The sequence below is a fragment of the Gossypium hirsutum genome, chromosome D01 (genome assembly GCF_007990345.1).
Source record: "Gossypium hirsutum isolate 1008001.06 chromosome D01, Gossypium_hirsutum_v2.1, whole genome shotgun sequence".
NCBI lineage: Eukaryota > Viridiplantae > Streptophyta > Magnoliopsida > Malvales > Malvaceae > Gossypium > Gossypium hirsutum.
Window position 1 is genome coordinate 45,379,407 of NC_053437.1, and position 22,343 is coordinate 45,401,749.

Consider the following 22,343-nt stretch of genomic DNA (forward strand, 5'->3'; position numbering starts at 1 on the left):
ATGCATGACAAATACAAATATCTATAAAATTAATAATTGAATCGTTAAAATATTAATCATAGAAAGAGATATGCAGAGTGTAAAATCACTTTAGTGTTTTACTCGTGTAAGTGGATCATTCCCTTGAAAAAAAATCAATCCGATTTTACGAAGCACAAGCATATTCTCTAGTAAATAACACATTGAACCCTACCCAAAATTTGTATAAAAAAATCAACAGCATATTCCATTCAAACAATCCCAATTAATGATGTTAAATTTCTTATACATACAAAACTTAAATGGTATTTTATGTCCCTGCACCTAATAACTCGGAATTGTCAAAATTCTTGGAATTTGAATGAAATTTTTTTTAGGTATGATTAGTGAAATACCTCGTCCAAATTAGGGTTTAGCTTTGGAACAAACTGTCACAACTAGGATAAAAATCATCCATGCATTAGTTCGTCTTTCTACTGAAGAGAAAATCTACCAGAAGTGGATTGAACTACTACGGGTTGAGTGGAAAATGACTTGTTATCAAGTCTTTAATTGGCGCCAGACCTCTAAACAATCCCTATTCCCTTTCTCTAATTAAAAAAAATGGCACTCTAGAGGTATATCCAACAACCCCTCTTACTAACTAATCTCATATAATCCGTCAAGCAAGCATATTCCCCTCAAATAAAACCAGAATGTGTTAAAACCACAAAAATGATGTGCTATATTTACAGTAAGGATGAGGTGGTTGTTAATATTTATAGGACACTTAGAAGATCCAACATGTCAATGTTACTATGTTAATGGTAAGTTGGTTGCAACAGTGACCAAGAAATACAAAAGCATAAACAGTGTTTGCAGGACGCACTTGACTTTAGTTTCACCAAATATATATGAAAGTTATTCAACTCTATAATACCATACGCACGATGTGTACCTTTGCAATCACTTGTTTCCACCATTCACCTATTTGCTTCCCTTTCTGCAACTCCCAATGCACAAGTTTTTGGCAACTGCTAATAAAATCAAGAATGATAATTTGGGGATAATTAGGACAAGCGCTCCTACCTAGAAAAGTCAAAATTAAGAAAATAAATAACTGAATAAATATATGGAAGAATTTATTGCCTGAAATTTTCAACTCCAGCAGCTCAACAATTCTGTCAAATGTTGCCTCACAAATCATATCAGATATAAAAACAACACCAGGAGTACGTACTTGGGGGAAACAAGGAGACCTTTCCAGCAATGAGTAGTCGTAGAGTGAATAGCATTCCTTATACAACGTAAAGCTCTCTCTCATTCTAAAATACTCCGCTGGAGCTGGATAAAAGCTGCAACATCCCACACGAAGGAAGGAAACTATTAATGCATGCCAACCTCATATAAAGAAACCAATAAGACCTTTAACCAGATATTAAAGAGCACATTTCTTTCAAATAAGAGACACCATTGCCATCATTGACCTTCATTCTGATTAGGAAACAAAGTAAAAGCCCCCAAAACACAACATTGGATCACGCTATTACATGCCAAACAATTTTATGTACTATTTCTCTTTCATGATGCTACCGAAAAGAACAAAAGGGAACTTGAGACAGTTTCAGTTTAATAACAGTATACTATATTTTAAATATTATAACGAGCACTTGTAAGTTTAAATAGTCATCACCTCTCCATGTAGTAGTTCTCCAAGCAAACATGGATGTGTAATTGGTGAATATTGCAAGTTCGCCGCAGCTTCAAGTGAAACATTAGGAGTTTGTCTGCGACAAAATCTGATGAGTTCCAATAGTGGGTAATGAAGGTCTTGGCATATATGCATAGCCATCAAATCTCCTCCTATGTATTTCCCGGATAACTATAAACAATGCTTCATTATCTGGGATGCTTTCTATGAACTGCAACCCACTTTGAAGTAAATCATAGAAGGGCACTCTGCATTTATCTTCCTTGACCAACATCCAAATCAAGTCCAAACAACTGTGCAACCACTCAATTAAAGCCTTGTCTGGTCTCTAGGACTTTCCAACACATTCTTAATTACTCTGTTGTCTTTGATCCCAATAAGCCAACCAATTCAGCATATGGATGAAGATTTCAGCATGTAACACTGGTTTCAAGTTACATACAAGCCCAGTTAAAATGATCTTGCAACAGAGCCAACGTAAATTGCTTACAGCATTACATCAAATACATATTTAATCAAAATTCAACATTATTCACTAAAAGGGTTAGTCTGAACTTTGAAAATTCAGTCAGTGTTATAAGCTTTTCGATGAAACCAAGCAATACCTTTCTATCTTAAATATTACAAATCAATATATCCGATCCATTACAAAAAAAATAATCAATTGAAAACAACAACATTTTTTTTACTCAAACACACAAAACCACCATCATCACAAATATAAGTAATAAAAGAAGGGGAAAATCCATTGCTCATGCACCAGGAGCAACATCCCTGACCTTGCTTTGCAAGTATCCAACATAGTCCTTGACATGGCTAGCCGTGTCATAAATCCGGGTTCGTGCAGAACCAACCCGGTTGGACCCAGGTGGGTGCATGCCCCAAAAGTAGCGGAACATCCAAGTGGAGCCAGCCGCGACGGCGCCTCCGAAGCCGCACGCCAACAAGAAGCCGGCAGCGGTGAGAAAGAGCAAGGTGCATCCGGGGAGCCAAATGGGGCTAGTAAAAAGAACCAATGGCGTAAAAAATATGAACCCGAGAACGGTGACAGAGAGGGCGAGAGCAGTGAGGATTAGGAGAGTTAAGGCCGAAACGAAAAAGATGAATAAGAAAGCGAGAAGAGGGGTGGTGTTGGGTGCATGAGATAGGATTTTTTGTAGGGAAGTGAAGGCAGGGGCGATGCAGGTAGGCCTTGCGGGCCGCTGCTGGCTCGGATCACTTTCCGCCATGCTTGAGAAATGGGAGCTCCAAGATGGAGGAGGAGTTGAGAGAGTGGGGGAGGGGTGACTTTTGGCAGGAAATTGCAAATCTCTTCAAATCATTGAAGAGTTTTTTTTCCCATTACAGTCCTTGAAGGGATAGACTGGTGAATAAAAAATTTATTTCTGTACCCCATTTTTTAGGAATATAAAAGCTGACAAGTGAGGTTAAAATAGGGTTATTGAAATCGAACCGGGCCGAGAATTGAGTGGTGTATGATGCGTTTAAAATAATTGCCTAGTAATTTTGGTCCCAACTTACCCAGCCATTTAATTTTAAATTGCACTTCAACCCAAAAAAGTTAAAAACTGTTGCTGCTGCTCGTCCCAATCTAATAGCCATTTAATTTTAAAAGAAATGTTGTTGGTGCTCGTTCCATATACGGTCATAACGAATCTGTTTCTTAACTTGGTCCATCATTTTAACCTCTATACAGGTTTTGGTTGGGCTAAGATTGATCCATTTGATTATGGCTTGTTTGATCAAATAGTAGCATGGGAGTTTTTCAAGGACTCGTCAACTAAATTAAAGGAGGATATTTTGCTGGAAATCTACAATACTTTCAGCGGATCTTTGTAACCAACCCTTGTTTATTTTCTTGTATTGAGTGTTCCATTTTCTTGGTTGTTTATTGATAAACTCTCTTCAGTGAGTTGGAGAGTTAGTATTGGTGTATATGTTGATTGTGATATTGTCTTGCATTAACTTAGCTTATAAAGGGTTATAGGTAGTTATGGGCTTTAGCCAATAGAGATGGATTGTTACATTTATTTGATTTGATGATCAAATAAGAGTATATCTTGAGTAAAATTATGTAGACATAAGATCGTTGTGCTTGAATGTTTAATTAGTCATGAACTCGTCTTTAAATTTTAATTGTAGTAGTTTGCATGTGTATAAGTTCCGATAGTTGTTGTAGCATCCTGTTACTCAAGTCCGACAACCAGACCGGATAAGGGGTGTTACACAAAGTGTCATATATCTCACCAAAGATTAGATGCACCACGAAAGGAAAGAGCACATAGACATTCGTTATCACTTGGTTGGAGAGGTGGCCACTCAAGGAGATGTTCAGATTCATAAAGTTGGCACAGAACACAATCCGGCCGACTTGTTGACAAAAAATTTTCTAGTTTCAAAGTTCAAGCACTGCTTGGACTTGGTAAGTATCCAATGAATATTCAATTAGTCCCATGATTGGGCTTGGAAAAGGAGTTAAGTGAAATACGAGATAAGGTAGAGATTTGTAGAGTATGCCTCATATTTCAAACAAAATAGTAAGTGACGTCCCAACGAGATAAAGCTTGACGTCTCAACGAGCAGCAAACGTCACAATAAGAAGAAAGCCTTCGTCCCGACGACGTGACACCTGCTCATCACGATAAAATGAATGCCACGTTATGACATGACGACGTATTCCTCAAGTTTCTCGATTTTCTTCTCTCAATTAAACTCTATTTTGGTTTCTCACTTAAACTCTTATTAACTTAGTGATATTCTAGTCATAAAAGCTACAAATTTTAGCCTATAAATAGACCTTTCGTACCTTAGGTTTATAGAATATAAAATAACACAACCAAGAGAGAATTTTGTGTTTTGGTTTACAAGGGTTTTTCTTTCAGGGTTTTGGGTTTACTATGTTTTGACTCTCTCCATCTTGTACTTTTCTCTTATTAGTGAAATCTCCTTTTGTCTATGGTTTTTTATCCTCTTTAAAGAGTTTTTCCATATAAAACTTGCGTGTTTGGTCTTTTCAATTTATTCGTTATCATTCTTGTTCATTGCTTACATGTGTTTATCCCCAACATATTCTTATCACTTTATTACTTGTTTTGACATGTGCACTTCTGTAATGAAATTTTACTCATCAGGAGGCGTTCGACATATATAAATTTATATAACCCAAAAGAAAAAAATGTCTCAACTAATGAGTCGTTTTTTGAGCCAATTAATGATACTAATGGGTTTAACTTGAAACTTTGGGTCCGTTTGTTTACATGTAAAAGGTTTTACAGAAAATGTTTTCTGCATTTTCCTATGTTTGTTTCACAGAAAACAACTTAGTTAACGGAAAATGACTTACAGGTCAATGTAAAATAAGCCTTTTTTCCTATAAAATGACTTACCCTCTTAAAAAACATAAGTCATTTTCGGAAAAAAGAAACTCCTCTATAGATAATTTTATTTTTATATAAAATTAACTTAAATAAAATTTAATATTAATATATTGATAATAAATTTTATTTTTAAAATATTTAAAATGATTAAAATATTCTATTTTTCAATATCATTAAACATACATATTTAATTATTTATATTTAGTCATATAATAAATTATTAATATAATAAATATAATTTATTATTTTAATAAATTATTTAATATTTAAATTTTATTTTAATAACAAATTTAAAAAATTATAATTTTAAATAATATTATTCACATATTATTAAAAATATTCAATATTAATATTTTAATAATAAATATTTATTATAATTATAAATATATTAATAATAAATATTTTGTAGTATAAAGGTTAAAATATGTCATAAGTCTACACTTCACAGATTTGCAATTTAGTTTTTGTACTTTTATTTTCAAGAATTTAGTCCATTTATTTTTTAAATTTGAAAATCAAGTCCAATTGTTGACATCGTTAAATTTTTTTGTCAATTTTGTTGATGTCACATTTTTAAATAAAAAATAATCACTTGGTGTTTATGTAATTAAAAATGACGTTGTAATGAACCTGAATTTAACATAATATTTTTAATATATGCAAAAACAATGTAAAATATAAAATTATAGATAAAAATAAATTCAACTAAACAATGAAAAAAATAAGAAAATCTCATATGTATGTTTGATTTATTGAAAACAACTTTTATGAAATATTTTTAAGAAATCTACCAAACAACAAAAAATATTTTACACAAATTCATCCAAACACTATAATATATTAGTTTTTTCAGAAAAGTAAATTATTTTCCAGAAATTATTTTCAGTGAAACAAACAAATCCATTATTTCCTCTTCTTTTTTATTAGTCTTCTTCTAAATATAATATTTATAACCCTTTGATTGATAAAATTTTTGCTAAAGAAAATGGAAAACCCTTAAAAAATACTTTAGATTTACTCTTGTTGTTAAGAGTATGATATTTCCTTCAAGGTACATAGAAATAGTCCTTGAAGTTGATCCTTGAAATTGAAAATTAAATCCAGAGTTAAAAAATATGGCTTTGAAAAATCTAATTGTTCAATCAATAATTATATAAAGAAAAATTATGAACATTTAATTTTTATATGAAAAAAATGTGAAAGAATTAATTGAATTTCCTTTTGAGTTTTGATATATTGATAATGATTTTTTAATTTTATAAATTGATATATTCACTCTAACTAATAATCTGATTTAGTGTCAAATCATTTACCAAATTAATTAAAAACTAAAATTATGCTATTTAGAGTGAATTTTTTTTGCAAATATTAAATTATTTATATAATTTTATATTATATTATATTTTTAAAATTTATATTTTCTATTATTTTTAAATGGTGTTTAGTTAATTTATAAAACTAACTTCTTAAAAATATAAACAAATAGGGTTAAGTACCAAATTAGATAGATTCAACTATAAATAAAACAATCAATAGATGTGGAATGCCTTTGTTTTAAAAGCTAAAAGCTTTGGTTAGAAAGTTTGATGACCAAATTGGTAGAATTTGTAAATGTGAAGGGTTAAATTTATTGAATTATTTATAATTAAGATCAAATTGATAGAATTGGTAAGTATTGAGGACTAAATATGTTATTACACCAATTAGAAAAAGGTTTTTCGTTATCAAGTAAACTGTTGGTATCAAAACAGAACGAATTCAAACATTAGTTCTTCAATTGAAATTTTTTAAAGTTGAGTGATCAAAACAGGAATGTAGACATAATTAGATGAGCATTTGTATAGTTTACCTTGAAATCAAACAATTAGATTTTTTTTCATAGTTGGATTAAATAGTTGAAGTGCTTAAAAAATAGAGAAAAATGTCGATTTGGCTAATGAGATAGTTAGCTTGAGTCAGGGGTGAGCAAAACTTGATTTGATTTGAAAAATTGAAAACAAATTAGAATTTCGAGTTAATCAAATCAAGTTTTTCGAGTTTTTCGAGTCAACTCAAACAAGTAATTCAAGTTTCAAGTTCTAGTCGAGTTGAATTTTACAATTCAAATAACTCGAATAATTCGAATAACATATTGGTGTAAATACCCCTTTGGTCTCTGTCATACCACTAAATGTAACACCCATTTCCCGTCACTATCACCGGATTAGGGTTATGGGATGATACAATAATTAACAGGACATACACATGCTATTTCAATTCGAAATTTATCTTTAATCAATCATCAATATATAATCAGTCAAGATTAAATCAAGGTTCTGAAACTCTAAAATCAATTCGGAAAACAAGCAGGGACTAATTCAAAACAAAATAGAAAAGTAAGGTAAAAATAGAAAACAGGGGGTCACACAGTCATGTGGCCAAGCCGTCTGACAAGTTTAGTTCGCGTGTCTCCTTCCACATAGTTTTAGTTCTCACACAAGGTTGAACAACACAGCCATTAAATGTAACACCCCTCATCCGCCACCATCACCGGATTAGGGTTACGAGATGCTATGACAATTAACAAGACACACACATGCTATTTCAATTCAAAATTTATCTTTAATCAATCATCAATATATGATCAGTCAATAATCATGCTTTTCATACAAAAACGGGGCTTAAATCGAGGTTCTGAAACTCTAAAATCAATTTAGAAATAAGCAGGACTAATTCGAAACAAAATAGAAAAGTAAGGTTAAAATAGAAAACAGAGGTTACACAACTGTGTGGCCAGGCCGTGTGACAAGTTTAGGCCGTGTGTGCTATGGAACATGGTCGTGTTGTTTAATTGTGTGTGAGAATTAAAACCGTGTGGAAGGAGACACACGATTGTGTCTTCCGACCGTGCAACTAATTATGGTAGTGTGTGCAAAATAAAAAACTAAATTACACAAACCACACGGCCATTCCAAGACCTCGTGTATGGTAAATAGCCGTGTTTCAACTGATGTGACCTGACATGTACCTTCAATAACAAGTCAAACATTTCATGCTTACTTAAGGTACAAGAGCACCATTTACCAATCATTCAACCTATTCAAATCACACCAAAAACATACCAAAACATGCCATTTGTCTAGTTCTAACCAATATGCCATAGGGCAACATCACAAACAATAATCCAAACTAACATCCAATGTTATTTTCTAACCAATTCAAGCTTGCCTATTAATGTTATACAAAATGTTAAATGTCACCAATTCATTAACATCCAACAAACCATATAGCAAAGTATATATATAGGCATGTATTCAACAACAGCTTTACCAATTCACTTAATCAACTAAAACATCCCAAATCAACAATCAAAATACGATGTCCTATCTATTAACCATTAAACAAGTAACCAAAGACCAACTATACATATATGCATTCAATATTCCATCAACCATGCAATTAAATTTTCAAAAGCCTTTCAACTATTTTATCATCACATACCACATCAACCATAACCAACCACATCATTATATTAACAAATTCACATGGCTAGGAAATCTCAAATATACTTTAAATACATCAAACATTTATATTCATAACTTCACTCTTATTACATGCCACATACCTCAAAATAAATGTTTTCAAAGTCTACCGAAAGATAGTTGGATAGTGTGATCTTTAAATTGATTTGATTGCATGGTTCTTCAAAGTGATATCTACAAGAAAACAAGAAAAACAAAACGAGTAAGCTTCAAGGAGCTTAGTAAGTTCATAGGTTGAAATTATATAACTTACCTTGAAAACATAGCTTAATAATTAACAAACTCTTTAACTAATATTAACTTTATCAACCACAAACATTCAATAGGTGAGGTTCATATACACAAGTCATTTAATCTTCTCATTTGTATGATATCAAACATTATCAAGTCACGATATAATATCAGAAATCATGAAAACCTATACAAGTCATCAACAAGGCATCATAATCAAATAACAATTACATATCATCACCATGTCATTTAACCATTGAAAATCTGCCCAATAAACGATATAAACAGATACGAATACGCGATTATCCACTCAAGACACGTTAGAATGCTCAACCGAGCCAATCTAACCAAGAACACGCCTGGGTACCAAGTGCCAATCCCGTAGCCTTTACATCCGCCCCTAAAAACACGTCAAAATCTTTATAAATATAACTCGACAATCTGTAACAAATGCTGGACTCTGGTATATTTAGTGAATAATAACAAGTCAAGAATCATCATCATCATAAGGCAATCCCGTACGGCGTGCAAAATAACCTATTGGCATGCAAATTGTATCCTATCTTATGTTCATTTGGGCTCGATACATAAAATCACGTAATACTTTACAGTTCAATTACATTTCTCACATTGAATCAATTTGATACAACTTAATTATATATACACATATTCAACAAATCATAAATCACAAGTCGATATAGTATTATATATTATACTAAATTAAATCGTATGAACTTATCAGGGCTAAACAACAAAAATTGCAATATCAGAGACTAATAAACAATTTTCTCTTTTTCACAATTATCTACAGGCTCTTGATCTAAACAATAATTTATTTCAATTATCAGCCCAAATACTTTATAATAACTTATTTAATGCATATGACTTCTTTATTGATATTTTTTACAATTTCCCTAAACTTTTATATTTTATATAATTTAATCCCTAAAATCGAAACAAGTTTATTTTTCATAATTAAGCCCAAAACTATTATGTCAAATTCATTATCATCCTAAAACAACTCTCAAGTCATGAATTTTACAAGAAATTCATGCCATTTTCAACAATTTAACAATTTAGTCCCTAAACTCAAAACTAAGCAAAACCACTTTACAAATTAGTCCAAACTCATCATCAAGCTTCAAACCAAAGCATTAACATCTAAAAAGCTTCAAGAACATCAATGGAAAGTTTTCAAAATTTTGAAAATTTCACAAAGTAGCCCCTAAACTAGATAGATTAAGTTACAACGATTTCAAAAATATAAAATTTATGAAAAACGAGTGAAAATGAACTTCTATGCAAGTTTATAAACAAGGCCAAAGGTCGGAGGTTTAACAACAATGGAGTTCGATAGTGAGATTTCAAAATGGAGAAGATGACAACTTATGCTTATGTTTTTAACTTTTATGCACACTTTAATAATGGCTCTGCTAGCTAAATTGAACCATTTCCTCAAATAATTTTAAAAAGTTGATATTTCCCTACTTTCTTTTCAATCGAAATTTTGGAAAAGAAAAACAAATAAATATATATATACACACATATAGATAAAATGCATACATCTACTTATAACTCTTCTTGATTTTTAAATCAAAAGAAAAATGCTTTTAAGAGTCAGTTTGCCATTGAGGTTGAAAAGTATTGTGAAAAAGTACTTTTCAAAAATTTATTTGGGTTTATCATTATGTCAATAAGTACTTTTGGAAAGATAAAATGTCTATTTTAGACATGATATTATAAAGCAAAAGATTTAATGACGGAATAAAAATATAATTTTATTAAAAAAGCACTTTTCTAAAAGCTAAAGCTAAAAATTTTAACTTTTAGGCTTGGCTTAAACTCGAGTTTAAAATCAAGTTTGGTTTGAAAAGATGTTTGTTTATCTAAATTTTTTATTTGAAATCAAGTTTTGGGTTGAAAAGTATTTTTCAACATCAATGATAAATTAGAATTTTAACCCAAGCCAAAAAGACAAAAGTGCTTTTCAATGCGTTTACTTTTTATTCACCCATTAAATCTTCTATATTACAATATCATGTCTAAAGTTGACATACACTATCAAAATTTTCAAAATTATTTTTTTAAAATTTTTTTCGCAGTACTTTTTAAAAGTACATTTCAACTTTAATAATAAATTAGTCTTAAATATACTCAAATTTACATTCTTCCAATTATTTAATAAGAAAATGTTATCTATATTAAATCTCTAACAAAGTAAAGATATTAAGTGCGAGTAGACCTGTTCATCGATTGGGCCACCTAGCCCGGCCCGAATCCCCGTCCGAAATGTGAGAGGGTTTGGCAAAAATATAGGCCCGAAAAAAGGGCTTGGACAAAAAAATAAGGCCCATTCAAAAAATGGGCCGAGCCTTTGGTAAGGCATTTTTGGCCCGGGCCCGACCAAATTCACTAAAGGCAAAAAATATATGTTTTTTTTTTTGTTTTTTAATATTATTTTCTTGTTGTTTTCTCCCTATTTTGCAACCATTCTACAATTATGTTGCTACTATTTTGTTGTTATTGTTTGGATATTGTATAAAACTTATTTTATTGTTAATTTTGTTATTATTTTAAAGATATTTGTTAATTTTGTTATTATTTTAGAGGCATTTGCTTGTTAAGTAGCATCTATATTAGTGTTATTTAAGTATACATATTTTTAAATTTTTATTTTCAATTTTTTGGGAAATATTTATTTTGATGTTTTTAATATTTTTGATGTATTATATATATTTTAAAATTATATAAAAATAATATAAAAATTAATATGGACAGGCCGGGTCGGGTTCAAATTTTAGCATTTTTATCTGGGTCGAGCTTAGGCAAAATTTTAAGCCCATTTTCGGTCGAATCAGGCCCATACCTAGCAAACATGCCTAAATTTTAATTGAGCCCGGCCCAACACGACCCGGCCCATGCCCAGCTCTAAGTGCGAATGAGTTTCTTGAAATGTTAAAAATAATGTCCTTAATACTATAAACAAAAAAAAAGGGTAGTGTCCTTTACAAATGCCATTGGTCAAGTCAAGCGAATCTAATATATTTAGGTACATGGTAAAAGGATACAAAGAGTATATTAATAAATGATATAAAGAGTATAGAGTAAAAAACACATTAAAAATATCTTTAAAATCATGATTGGAAGAGTGCATTAATAATTTTAAAAAGATTTCCCAAATTGATTTTTACATACATTTATTTATTTATGAGTTTCACTTTAAGGGTATTTATAAACGCCAAGTAAATATTTTATTACAATTTTATTAAATAAAAAGTTAAGTTTAACATATTAATTTCCCTCAATTAAAAAATTAAGCTAATTTAATTATTAATAAGTTTATATTTTGGTTATTTAACTTAAAAAAATTATAAAACAGTCACTAAATTTTTCGAAATTTTTATTTAAGTCACTAGATTATTAAAATCATTGTCATATGATTTTTTTCGTTCGCACTGCTAACATCAATTGAAAGCTCCCCTTCTTCTCCTCTTGTATGGTTTAGTTTTTTTTTCTTAAAATGTCTTTAAACTTTATGGTTCTACAAACCAAAATCCGAGTAAATTTGTTCTTTTACTATCTCTGACGCTAAATTATTCTTTGCTACTCATTGGTGGATACTGTTTCACTATATTGATTATTGACTCATTGTTTTGAGTTAGCCGATTGAACTTCTGAAAAAAAAACTTAATAACTCGATGGCTTATATAAAAACTTTCGGATAATTTAATAGGTATCTTTTAAATTTTTTGAGGTTTAGAGATCAAAGTATAAACTTAATAATAGTTACTCTTGAATTTTTTTGTTACATTATTTATATATTACCCTTTATGTAAAATTTCTTTAGATAAATTTTTATCTTCAATACAATAAATTTAATTTCATTTTTGTCTCACGTTATAATATTAATATAATACCAAATTTTATCTCCATCATTATTTTTCGATGTACCATAAATAGTAACGCTACTCTGATATCTTAATAATATTTTTTAAGAAAATAACAAAACTTAAAAAGAAATCCTGTGGGGAATATGACCGTTGAATTCAATCTGACATACCACGTCATCACTGAGACAGTACTCCCCTCGTAGATTGTGACTCTACTCAATTATCTTTAAAGAAGGAAAGCATAATTAAAAGAAATTAAATGCCAAATATATGTATTCCCCTGTGGTGGGCATTAGTTGCTAACGGTGCACATTATTTGAATCTGGACCGTCTGATTTCTGACAGAACCTCTGATCTATCTATCAAGGATCCTAGAGTGCTAAATAATACTGTACAAACTAACAAAAATCCCTGCTTCCTTACAACTAAACAAAAACAAAAACATAAAGGCCCCTCTCTAGCCACTTGTTTTCTATTTCCACTTCCAAAATTTCTCCTCCTTTTTCCCACTGTTTTTTCAATCTGGGGTTCTTTTGTTTTTGGCGTCTGTCCGGTTCTTTTTGAGCTCCAACTTAATACCTTTGTATAGTTTTCAAAGATTGAAGCTTTTCACTCAAAATGGCTATTTTACTGCTGCTATTGCCTCTGCTTGTCTCAGCTGTTTATGGTGATGAAAGTAAGTCTCTTTGAAGCTATACTTTACTACTTCCAATCCTTAGGCTTTACCTCCCTCTCTATATTTGTGTTTTTGTCTTTGCTGATATTTCTGCTTATCTCTGGTGAAAAAGACCATTTAAATTCCTTGTTTCAGTGATGGGTAGTGTGTATTTTTCTAGGGAGGGTGCTACTTATTCTGTTTAGCACTCTAATCATCTTCATTTGATGTTTCCTTGAGTTCATTCATGGTGGAAATATTGAATTTTAAAAACAAAAATTATTGTGTTGTTTTAAATCAAAATCTTACTTTAATTATTTGATCATGAACCTTTGTTTTTATTTTCTGTAGAAACTAGACATTCTAATGTTAAGAGTGAGGAAGAGCGAATGGTCTTACCCTTTTGCAGTCAAAGCAGGGGCCTCTGTTTAAAAGTCTTTCCCCTTTGTTGGAATTTCTTCTGGTCTTTCCTTTCACTATCTTCAATGGGAATCTCAGCTAATAACGCATTCCAGCTCATATGGTCCTTTACCCCAGTTTACACTTACATTTGACATAATACTTTTGAGGACCAAAATAACCTCATTCAATGGAAGATTTCCAAGTTGTTAAAGGTGTTGGTATCTTAGGAATATTTATGTACATTGGAGGGTAGTATTGTCATTTTAATGGTGTATAGTTAACATGTTTGCCTAGTTGGTCCCGTACGTTATATGTTGAGTTCCATCACCTCCCTGAACCGTTTCTTATAGGAAATAATTTAAATATTTTAAAATGAGTTCTCAGTTCATGCGCTTTGGTATTTTTTATGATGGATGTTGCTATGACATGTCTGACGTCTTATTGTATGTTTGTTTAAATTGTTAGGAGAATTGTAATGAAAAAGAAAACTCTTATAATATATATCATATTAATGTTGGTTTCGAGGCATAGACAAGTATAGGAGGATTGTGTTACTTATATGGTGTGATATGTTACCCACCTTTGAGCTAATTCTATTTAATATTCAAAATTTTGCTCCAAATTCAACATTTTTGCTTCTGTTTCTTTCCTAAAATGACTTGGGAACCTTTGAGTCAAAACTTACTGCTGACGGAAAGTATGAGGTTGACCCGAAAGATTATATCGTAACTTATGTTGAACTTCATGCAGAAGTCTTTAAGATATTGCTTGAATATGAGGAAGCTTTCCCCTTCTAGAAGCACTCGCCTTTAAGCCATATACGTCTTCTGTACTTGGTTATAATTATTGTATTGTCTTGGAAGTCTCAAGGTGGAAGGTGATAAAGAGATAACCGGATCAAGCACATATTTGAAATGTAATCCTACATTGGTTGATCTCTGCAATAAAAGATAAAATTCCTTATGATTGCGTTGCTATGTTTAACCTAAAGCTATTTGTCAAACTCATGCTGATATGCAGCTATTCATTATTAAAAGGACTGTTTGAAGCAATATGCACTATGGAAGTTAACAGACATTGATGAATATAATCATATTAATGATATCATCAACATATTTCTTTTAGGAATGAACTGCAATATTCTAGTTAATGGAGTCAATGATATCATCAACATATTGACATTGTTAATCTCTTGTCAAGATGGAAGACCTTTCATTTTTCTTGGATATCATGTCTTAACATTGGCCTATGGATCTTTTTATGCAGAAGCCTTTATCGGAGTGAATATTGGTACGGACCTTTCCGACATGCCCAGCCCTACTCAAGTGGTAGCCCTTCTCAAGGCTCAGAATGTCTGGCATTGCCAACGAGCAGCTCCTTGGTATTGGTCAGTCGAATGCCACTGCAGCGAACTGGGTGGCTCGCAATGTTATAGCCCATGTCCCTGCCACCACCATCACAGCAATAGCTGTTGGGTCCGAAGTACTAACTGCGCTCCCAAATGCTGCTCCTGTCCTAGTTTCTGCCTTAAAGCTCATCCACTCTGCCCTTGTTGCTTCAAATCTTGACAGTCAAATCAAAGTCTCTACGCCACATTCATCTTCAATTATTCTGGACTCTTTTCCACCTTCTCAAGCCTTCTTTAATCGTTCATGGGATCCTGTAATGGTTCCATTGCTGAAGTTTTTGCAGTCTACTGGGTCGTACCTTATGCTGAATGTATTTCCGTATTATGATTATATGCAATCAAATAACGTGATCCCGTTGGACTATGCTCTTTTCCGGCCCCTCCCTCCAAACAAAGAAGCTGTGGATGCTAACACACTCCTGCATTACACTAATGTCTTTGATGCTATTGTTGATGCAGCATATTTTTCAATGTCATACTTAAACATCACCAATGTTCCGATTGTAGTCACCGAGTCTGGTTGGCCTTCTAAGGGTGATTCATCTGAGCCTGATGCTACGGTTGACAATGCTAATACATACAACAGTAACTTGATCAAGCATGTAATTAACAACACTGGGACTCCTAAACACCCTGGGATCACAGTTAGTACTTACATTTATGAGCTTTACAATGAGGATTTGAGACCTTCGCCACTCTCGGAAAAGAACTGGGGGCTATTTGATGCCAATGGAACACCAGTTTATATTTTACACCTGACAGCTGCTGGTACTGTTTTTGCAAATGACACTACAAACCAAACTTTTTGTGTTGCAAAGGATGGTGCTGATCCGAAGATGTTACAAGCAGCTCTTGATTGGGCTTGTGGACCTGGGAAAGTTGATTGCTCACCTTTGTTGCTGGGGCAACCATGTTATGAGCCCGATAATGTGGTTTCCCACTCAACTTATGCTTTCAATGCATACTTCCAACAGATGGGCAAGTCTACTGGAACCTGTGATTTCAAGGGGGTGGCTACCATCAGTACAACTGATCCAAGTATGTGACTATAAGATTTGTTCTTATAGAATAGGAGATTAGATGTTGTAGTTTTTCATTTTATGGTTTACTCACTGGTATTTTGATAATCATTGTTACCTGCTGATGATTTGGTGTTTTTGAGATATTGACTTACGAACGTTATTGATTGGTGACCTTTGATTGGTGCAGGTCACGGTTCATGCATATTTCCTGGAAGGTATGCTCCTAATTATTTCTAGTTCAAGCTATATTATGATGAACATACAATGGCTTTAATGAAATCTGATGATCGTATGACTTTGTTTTTGTCTGTAGTTTAGGAAAAAACGGCACCATCACTAACGGTACATCACTGGCCCCTTCGTCGAATGACACGAGTTTAGGCTGCCCAACACAATATTTCTACGGGAGTTGTTCGTTCACAACCTCCGTGATAATAGGCGCTTTCCTTATGACTGCTGTTTTCTTGTAGAACTTGTTTGTACTTTACCCTTTGGTTTTAACAACATTCAATCGTTTCTGAAAATTCGATTCCATCTCTGTTGGAATACTTGCAGCAAACCCAATTTTGTTTCTCCTATTGGAGTCGAGTCGAAGGGTGGAAAATTTAACTGAACATATGGATAGCAAGTAGTGTTTAGATTGATTTGGTTCGTTGTCATTGGAGTCTGTACAAACCAACTATGAGATTATTCAAGATTTTTGATGTGTAGCTATCTTATTCTTTAAACTTAAATTTGAAAGTGTCCATTGATATTTATTTCATCAAGGTTATCTTGTGAGGTTCATTTGATTGTAATTGGTTCAAGTGCATATATCTCATGTTCGAATAATCTCTCAAATTTATTCAAAATCATCAGACTTATCATGGCAAACACTACAAATCCACCCTATTGAACCCGTTGAAGCTATCTGCATGTTGGCATGTTGAGTACAGCATGGCTTATTACAGAAATTGCATTTGGGAAGCTGAATCCAACAATGTAGGCAAAGAGTATCAGCACAAACGGTTTCTTCCAAGTCTCCATTTTCGACACACTCGCCACATTCTTCACACCTTGGAATGCAGAAAATGCACATCCTACATCCAGTCATTGAATTTTCTCTCTTCCTTTTGCATTCCTCTCTAGGACAATCAAATACAACCCTTACTTCATTGCATTTGGGACAAAGTTCCACATCAATGACTCTCCCAAGTTCTTCCCATCTATATGCTCGCAACCTTCTGTAATTATGATATAAGAGAGGCTGTCTCGTTTGCTGAATCTGCGGCAGTTTTTGGTTTGTTTGGAGGTAAAATTGAAGCCTTTCGAGGTGTTCTTTCTTCATGTTGGCAATGCCGTTTATCCAAAGGCTTTTTAGGCCATCTTGGCATTCGGATAGCTTCTGCAGAGCTCTTATTACTCCATCAGGGGTTAAGCCAGTGCAACCTGGTATGTGAAGCTGAATCAACATATAAAACAACTTCTTAGTTTATATTAATGTCTTAATTACACAAGTTGTATTTACTGCACAGAAAAGAAGATCATAATTTAGAGTTGAGTGTGGTTGTTTTTGATCCACACATATATAAGATAGAGGAAAACGAAACCCTGCCATTGAAATCTTATCCATTCCATATCCTAAAAGGAAGTATATTTGGAAAAGAAATAATAAAAAAATTCGTACCTTACTGATAAGAGGGTTTTGGTCGAGTACCCTTTGAAGCCCATCATCTGTAATTTTGGCACAGTACATGAGAACCAAGGTTCTTAGCCTACCATTTGCCTTTGAAGCAATTTTCATCAGAATCTCATCTGACAACCTCAAGCTCAAAGGCCTTTCAACGATGACGTTTAGCCATGGGAGTACATCCTTTTCCACTGCATCTCTCAGTGACCTGCAAACTTCACTCATGGACAGAAGTTCAAATAATGGAAGGTAGGCCAAGACAAGAAACAAAGCCTCATGGGGTGGCCCTGCAAAACTGGATCGTTTATGTGAACGGGTTGCAAGTTCCATGCTCTTTGCAATCTCCATATTGTTTTGATGAAAGAACTGTCTAGATTATATATAGAGAATATAAATCCTTAACAAATAAGCGACCAAAATATGCCCTAAACTAAAGGAGAAGTAAAATGAAGATGTTGACAGGAGGGAAGAAGGGGTTCAATTGTGAGTTTGTCAAAATATGTATTCCATTTTTCTTGCCCTCTAAGGATTTGCTCCATAGTTGACTAGCTTTAAATTCAACCATACAACTAAGTTTTTTTTTTGTTAGTTTTAAGAAAAAATGGAACATTAAACTAAAACAAATGTTACGGATTATAATCTGATCTTAAGATTGTTGTGTTAAACACCTTCTATAATTACACTATGGTAGTTTCAATCATTTACATTTTTCAACTGTAAGTTTTTCACCATCCACAAACAAGTCACTGTTGACCTGTCTGTCCTTGATGGAAAGATGTGCAAAGGGAGTAGCAACTTGGAGATATGGACCTAAGTAGAGCTTTCTCCTAGTGTCTATCCAACCCTTGTCCAACAATGAAGATCATGTATTCAAGCAAGGCCGAATCACAGGGCAACATTATAGGACCATGACTTGATAGACCAAACTCTTCCTCCGAAAAGCTTTAAGAGTTCAACAAATATGTTGTTGCTGAGATATGACAAGGGCACATGATGCCGCTTTTGATCTGCTGTGTAGATGACAAAATGACCTTTTTCAGCCACCGGTGATTCATCGACACCGCCTGCTATAACTTTTGCATTGGATGTCCTCAGTAAATAAACTCTTTCTCTCTGTTAAACAGTTGTTAAAATGGTTAGTTTGATAGGTTGTTACAAAATCTATTAACCAGTTCATTAGGCAGTTGGTTCTCATATGTGTATAAAACGTCATCAGTGTATTCATTTAAGATCAAGATAATATGACTAAAGAATTCTTCTATACTTCATTTTTCTATTTATACCTATTTTGTGTAGTATCTTAAATGGTATCAGTCGCCTAATCCTGGCGAGTGCTTCCATTATTCGCGTGATGGCACCGTCAACCGATTCTAACTCTGCTGATCCTATGAGTTCGTCGTTTTCAAGTGCTCGTTTGGTTCAATCTTTCCCTCGTCGTGATACGGTAAAGTTAGAGGAGAGGAGCTTTGTTCAATGGCAGCAACATATCCGACTCATAATAGAGGGATATGAGCTGCAGGGGTTCTTGGAGGGCACATTGGCTGCTCCATCTCAATTTGTTGCATCTTCAGAAAGTACGCTTCTTCCAAATCCAGACGCATCTCTGTTTAATTAACAGGATAAACTGTTAGCATCTTGGCTTCTTTCCACTATAAGTTCATTGATTTTGTCGTATTTTACCTTTGCTAAGTCTGCGTGTGAAATTTGGAGCACCGTAAATCGGCTATTTGAAGTTTCTACTGGTGCGAAAATCTCTCGTGTTAAGCATGATCTGCATTCTATAAAAAAGGGCGAATTAACTGTCAGAGAATATGTTGCAAAGATAGAAAATGTTTGTGCGTTACTTGCAGCTTCTGGATCGACAATGTCAGAAGCCGAAAAGGTAGAAGTTGTTTTGGCCGGTCTTTCGGTAGACTTTGATATCGTGTTGACCCTAGCCTCATTCTTGATGGAGACGCTTCCTTTTCAGCGTCTAGTCGACGTTCTCTTGGAGTTTGAGAGTCGACAGTTGCAGGTGGCGCGTGAGGTTCCGATGCAAGCCCACCTTGTTGAACAACCTTTGGTTGCCGCGGTGGTTGACTCAGGTTCGTCGCGCGATGTGCATGAAGGGCGTTCACATGGCCTTGGTTTCCGATTGAGAGTGCAGTGTCAGATCTGCAGTAGGTTCGGTCATTTGGCTCAGTGTTGTTTCTATCGCTTTAACCGTACTTATGGTGGTCCAAATGCTTCCAATACGGTGCGAGCTTCCTCCTCTGCATATGGTGGTCGAAAGCTACAGGGTGGTGTTTATGGTGATTCGGGTTCTGGAGAGAATCTTTTGGGGGGTTTTCAAAATCAACGTTGGCCGCCGTAAGCTAGGGTTGCTTCTTTCTATCGTCATCCTAATATGGCTGAGTATGGAATTGGGTTTGGGTCTAATGATGGCCCATTTGATCTTTATGGTGTGGCTGCTGGACGTCATATGCAAGGTGAGTTTGGGCGTGTCTTGGGTCAGCAATCTGTTGGGCCTTCTGATGTGCTGCATAGGCCGAATCTTGTGGAACTAAGTGCAGGCCAGAATTATGGGCATTCATGTGGGCCGTGGTTTAGAGCAAGTGCAAGCCAGAATTTTGGGCATCTGTGTGGGCCGTGGTTTAGACCAAGTGCAGGCCAAAATTTTGAATTTGTTAGTGGCCAAAATAATGGATCGAAATTTGAGCCGATTAGTGGTCAAAATAATGGGCTGCCCAGTGGGTCAGTCCATGCTAATCAAAATTTTGGGTTGGTCAATGCTAATTAAAATTTTGGGCCCCGTTCACTTGGGCCTAATGCTAATTTTGTTGAAGGTTCCATACCCAATAATACTTCTGAAGTTCTGTGGCAGACTAAACCACGAGTACGTGTTTTTGATTTTGGTTCCTCACAGTGTGTTTACCTACCACGAATTCCTGATTTTCGTGCGTCTGATTTTCGTATGCCACACAGTATGATTCTGATTTTGGTAATACTAACTCGTCTACTCCTATGCCGATAGGAACCTCATCATGGTATCCAGATTTAGGGGTCATTCATCATGTCTGTCAAAATGCATCTGATTTGAATGCCGCTACTCCATATATAGGTAATTCTTCACTTTTAATGGGAAATGGGGCTCCCATTAAAAATTCGTCTGTTGGGGATATTGTTCTACTAATAAACAAGAAGTTATTACACCTTTCTAATGTTCTGTGTGTGCCGAGTATTCAAAAGAATCATATGTCTGTTTCTCAATTTGCTGTCGACAACAATGTATTTTTTGAATTTCACCCCTTTTTATTGTGTTGTTAAGGACATCCAAACACAGGTAATTGTACTGCGGGGCCGAGTTCGTGATGGTTTATACCAATTTTTAGCTGGTTCATCTATTCCTTCTGATTCAATTCCTTCTACTAATAACACTGGGGTTCTAGGTGGCCGATTGAATAATGATGATGTTTTCTCACTAAGGTATAAAAGGCTTGGTCACCCTTCTGCTGAAGTTGTTAAACTTGTACTTAACAAGCGTCAAATTGTTTTGAATAAAAAATGCCTTGATAATGTTTTTGTTGCTTGTCAAAAAGGGAAATAACATAAGTTGCCCTTCTCACACTCTACCACTGAATATATGGAGTTGTTTGAATTGGTTGTCTCTGATTTGTGGGACCAGCTTCTGTTGATTGTAGCAGTAATCTGTATTACATTTTGTTAATTGACATGTGTAGTCGGTTTACTTAGATTTATCTGATTAAACGTAAATCTCAAGCAATTAACTGTTTTCTTTAGTTTCAGAAGATGGTCAATACTCATTTTGGAAAGACTATTAAGAAATTTCAAAGTGATTGGGGAGGTGAGTTTCGTACTTTTGCTTTAGTTCTAGTTAGTCTTGGGATTCTTCATCGTCTTTTTTGTCCACATACGTCAGAACAAAATGGTGTTGCTGAGCACAAACACAGTCACATTGTGGAAACTGGTCTTACACTTTTGGCTCAGGCTAGTCTACCTATGAAGTATTGGGGATATGCATTCTGCAGTGCTGTACATCTTAGTAATTGGTTGCCCACACCAGAGGGCAAGTTAGTTGTTTCTTATCATGTTGTGTTTGATGAATGTTGATTTTTATTTTCGTCCGTTCTTCCCATTGTTCAAATCTCTTCTCACTCTCCCACATATGTTCCTGTTGTGAGGAACTCTTCAATTATGACTACTGCAGAACCCGGTAACATAATTGCTCCATCACCGACTACATCTCTGTCTCCTAGTTCAGGTTGTAATGCTGATACATCCGCTCCGGTAAAGCTTCCTAATGTGTGTCGTCCTAGTGAGTCTGTCTCAGTTGGTTCACAAGCTGAGTGTGGAAATAATATAAGGGAGTTTTGTCTTTCAAGATCATCTACAGATACTAGTCTATCCAGTGTGTCTCCGATTGTTTCTTCTCTACCTATAGGGAATACTCATGCTATGGTTACTTGGTCTAAGGCAGGAGTTTTTAAGCCTAAATCTTT

General features: G+C 34.1%; 3 protein-coding genes and 1 pseudogene across 5 annotated transcripts; 1 reads left to right on the forward strand and 3 right to left on the reverse strand.

The window, feature by feature from the left end:
* Window positions 1-653: 653 nt before the first annotated feature.
* Window positions 654-1,894, reverse strand: LOC107922597 (uncharacterized). Of its 3 annotated transcripts, none has more exons than XM_016852701.2 (3): window positions 1,652-1,894; window positions 1,108-1,313; window positions 654-992 (listed from the first exon to the last, which is right to left on the reverse strand). In XM_016852701.2, exons 1-3 carry the CDS (start codon window positions 1,732-1,734, stop codon window positions 946-948), a joined length of 336 nt encoding a protein of 111 aa, XP_016708190.1. In that variant the 5' UTR covers window positions 1,735-1,894; the 3' UTR covers window positions 654-945. The 3 variants fall into 3 exon arrangements, with proteins under 3 accessions (XP_016708190.1, XP_040942472.1, XP_040942471.1); XM_041086538.1 differs by having other exon boundaries at window positions 1,199-1,313; window positions 1,652-1,794; XM_041086537.1 differs by having other exon boundaries at window positions 654-1,047; window positions 1,199-1,313; window positions 1,652-1,794.
* A 364-nt stretch (window positions 1,895-2,258) lies between these two features.
* LOC107922596 (oleosin G) lies at window positions 2,259-2,898 on the reverse strand. The gene has a single exon (XM_016852700.2). The coding sequence runs from the start codon at window positions 2,896-2,898 to the stop codon at window positions 2,422-2,424; it is 477 nt and encodes a 158-aa protein (XP_016708189.2). The 3' UTR covers window positions 2,259-2,421.
* A 10,203-nt stretch (window positions 2,899-13,101) lies between these two features.
* LOC107922202 (glucan endo-1,3-beta-glucosidase 3-like) lies at window positions 13,102-16,938 on the forward strand (annotated as a pseudogene).
* Window positions 16,939-16,997: 59 nt separating this feature from the next.
* LOC107922203 (F-box protein SKIP28) lies at window positions 16,998-19,622 on the reverse strand. The gene is made up of 4 exons (XM_016852097.2): window positions 19,525-19,622; window positions 19,128-19,447; window positions 17,842-18,957; window positions 16,998-17,616 (listed from the first exon to the last, which is right to left on the reverse strand). The coding sequence occupies exons 3-4, from the start codon at window positions 18,190-18,192 to the stop codon at window positions 17,017-17,019; spliced, it is 951 nt and encodes a 316-aa protein (XP_016707586.1). The 5' UTR covers window positions 18,193-18,957; window positions 19,128-19,447; window positions 19,525-19,622; the 3' UTR covers window positions 16,998-17,016.
* Window positions 19,623-22,343: the final 2,721 nt, after the last annotated feature.

Coding starts and splice junctions, on each gene's coding strand:
- LOC107922597 (XM_016852701.2), bottom strand. CDS start 1,734: ATGTTTCACTTGAAGCTGCGGCGAACTTGCAATATTCACCAATTACAC. Junction 1,314..1,651: donor GAGAACTACTACATGGAGAG/GTGATGACTATT, acceptor GGGATGTTGCAG/CTTTTATCCAGCTCCAGCGG. Junction 993..1,107: donor GCTGGAGTTGAAAATTTCAG/GCAATAAATTCT, acceptor TTTTATTAGCAG/TTGCCAAAAACTTGTGCATT.
- LOC107922596 (XM_016852700.2), bottom strand. CDS start 2,898: ATGGCGGAAAGTGATCCGAGCCAGCAGCGGCCCGCAAGGCCTACCTGC.
- LOC107922203 (XM_016852097.2), bottom strand. CDS start 18,192: ATGGAGATTGCAAAGAGCATGGAACTTGCAACCCGTTCACATAAACGA. Junction 17,617..17,841: donor AAAACCCTCTTATCAGTAAG/GTACGAATTTTT, acceptor ATGTTGATTCAG/CTTCACATACCAGGTTGCAC.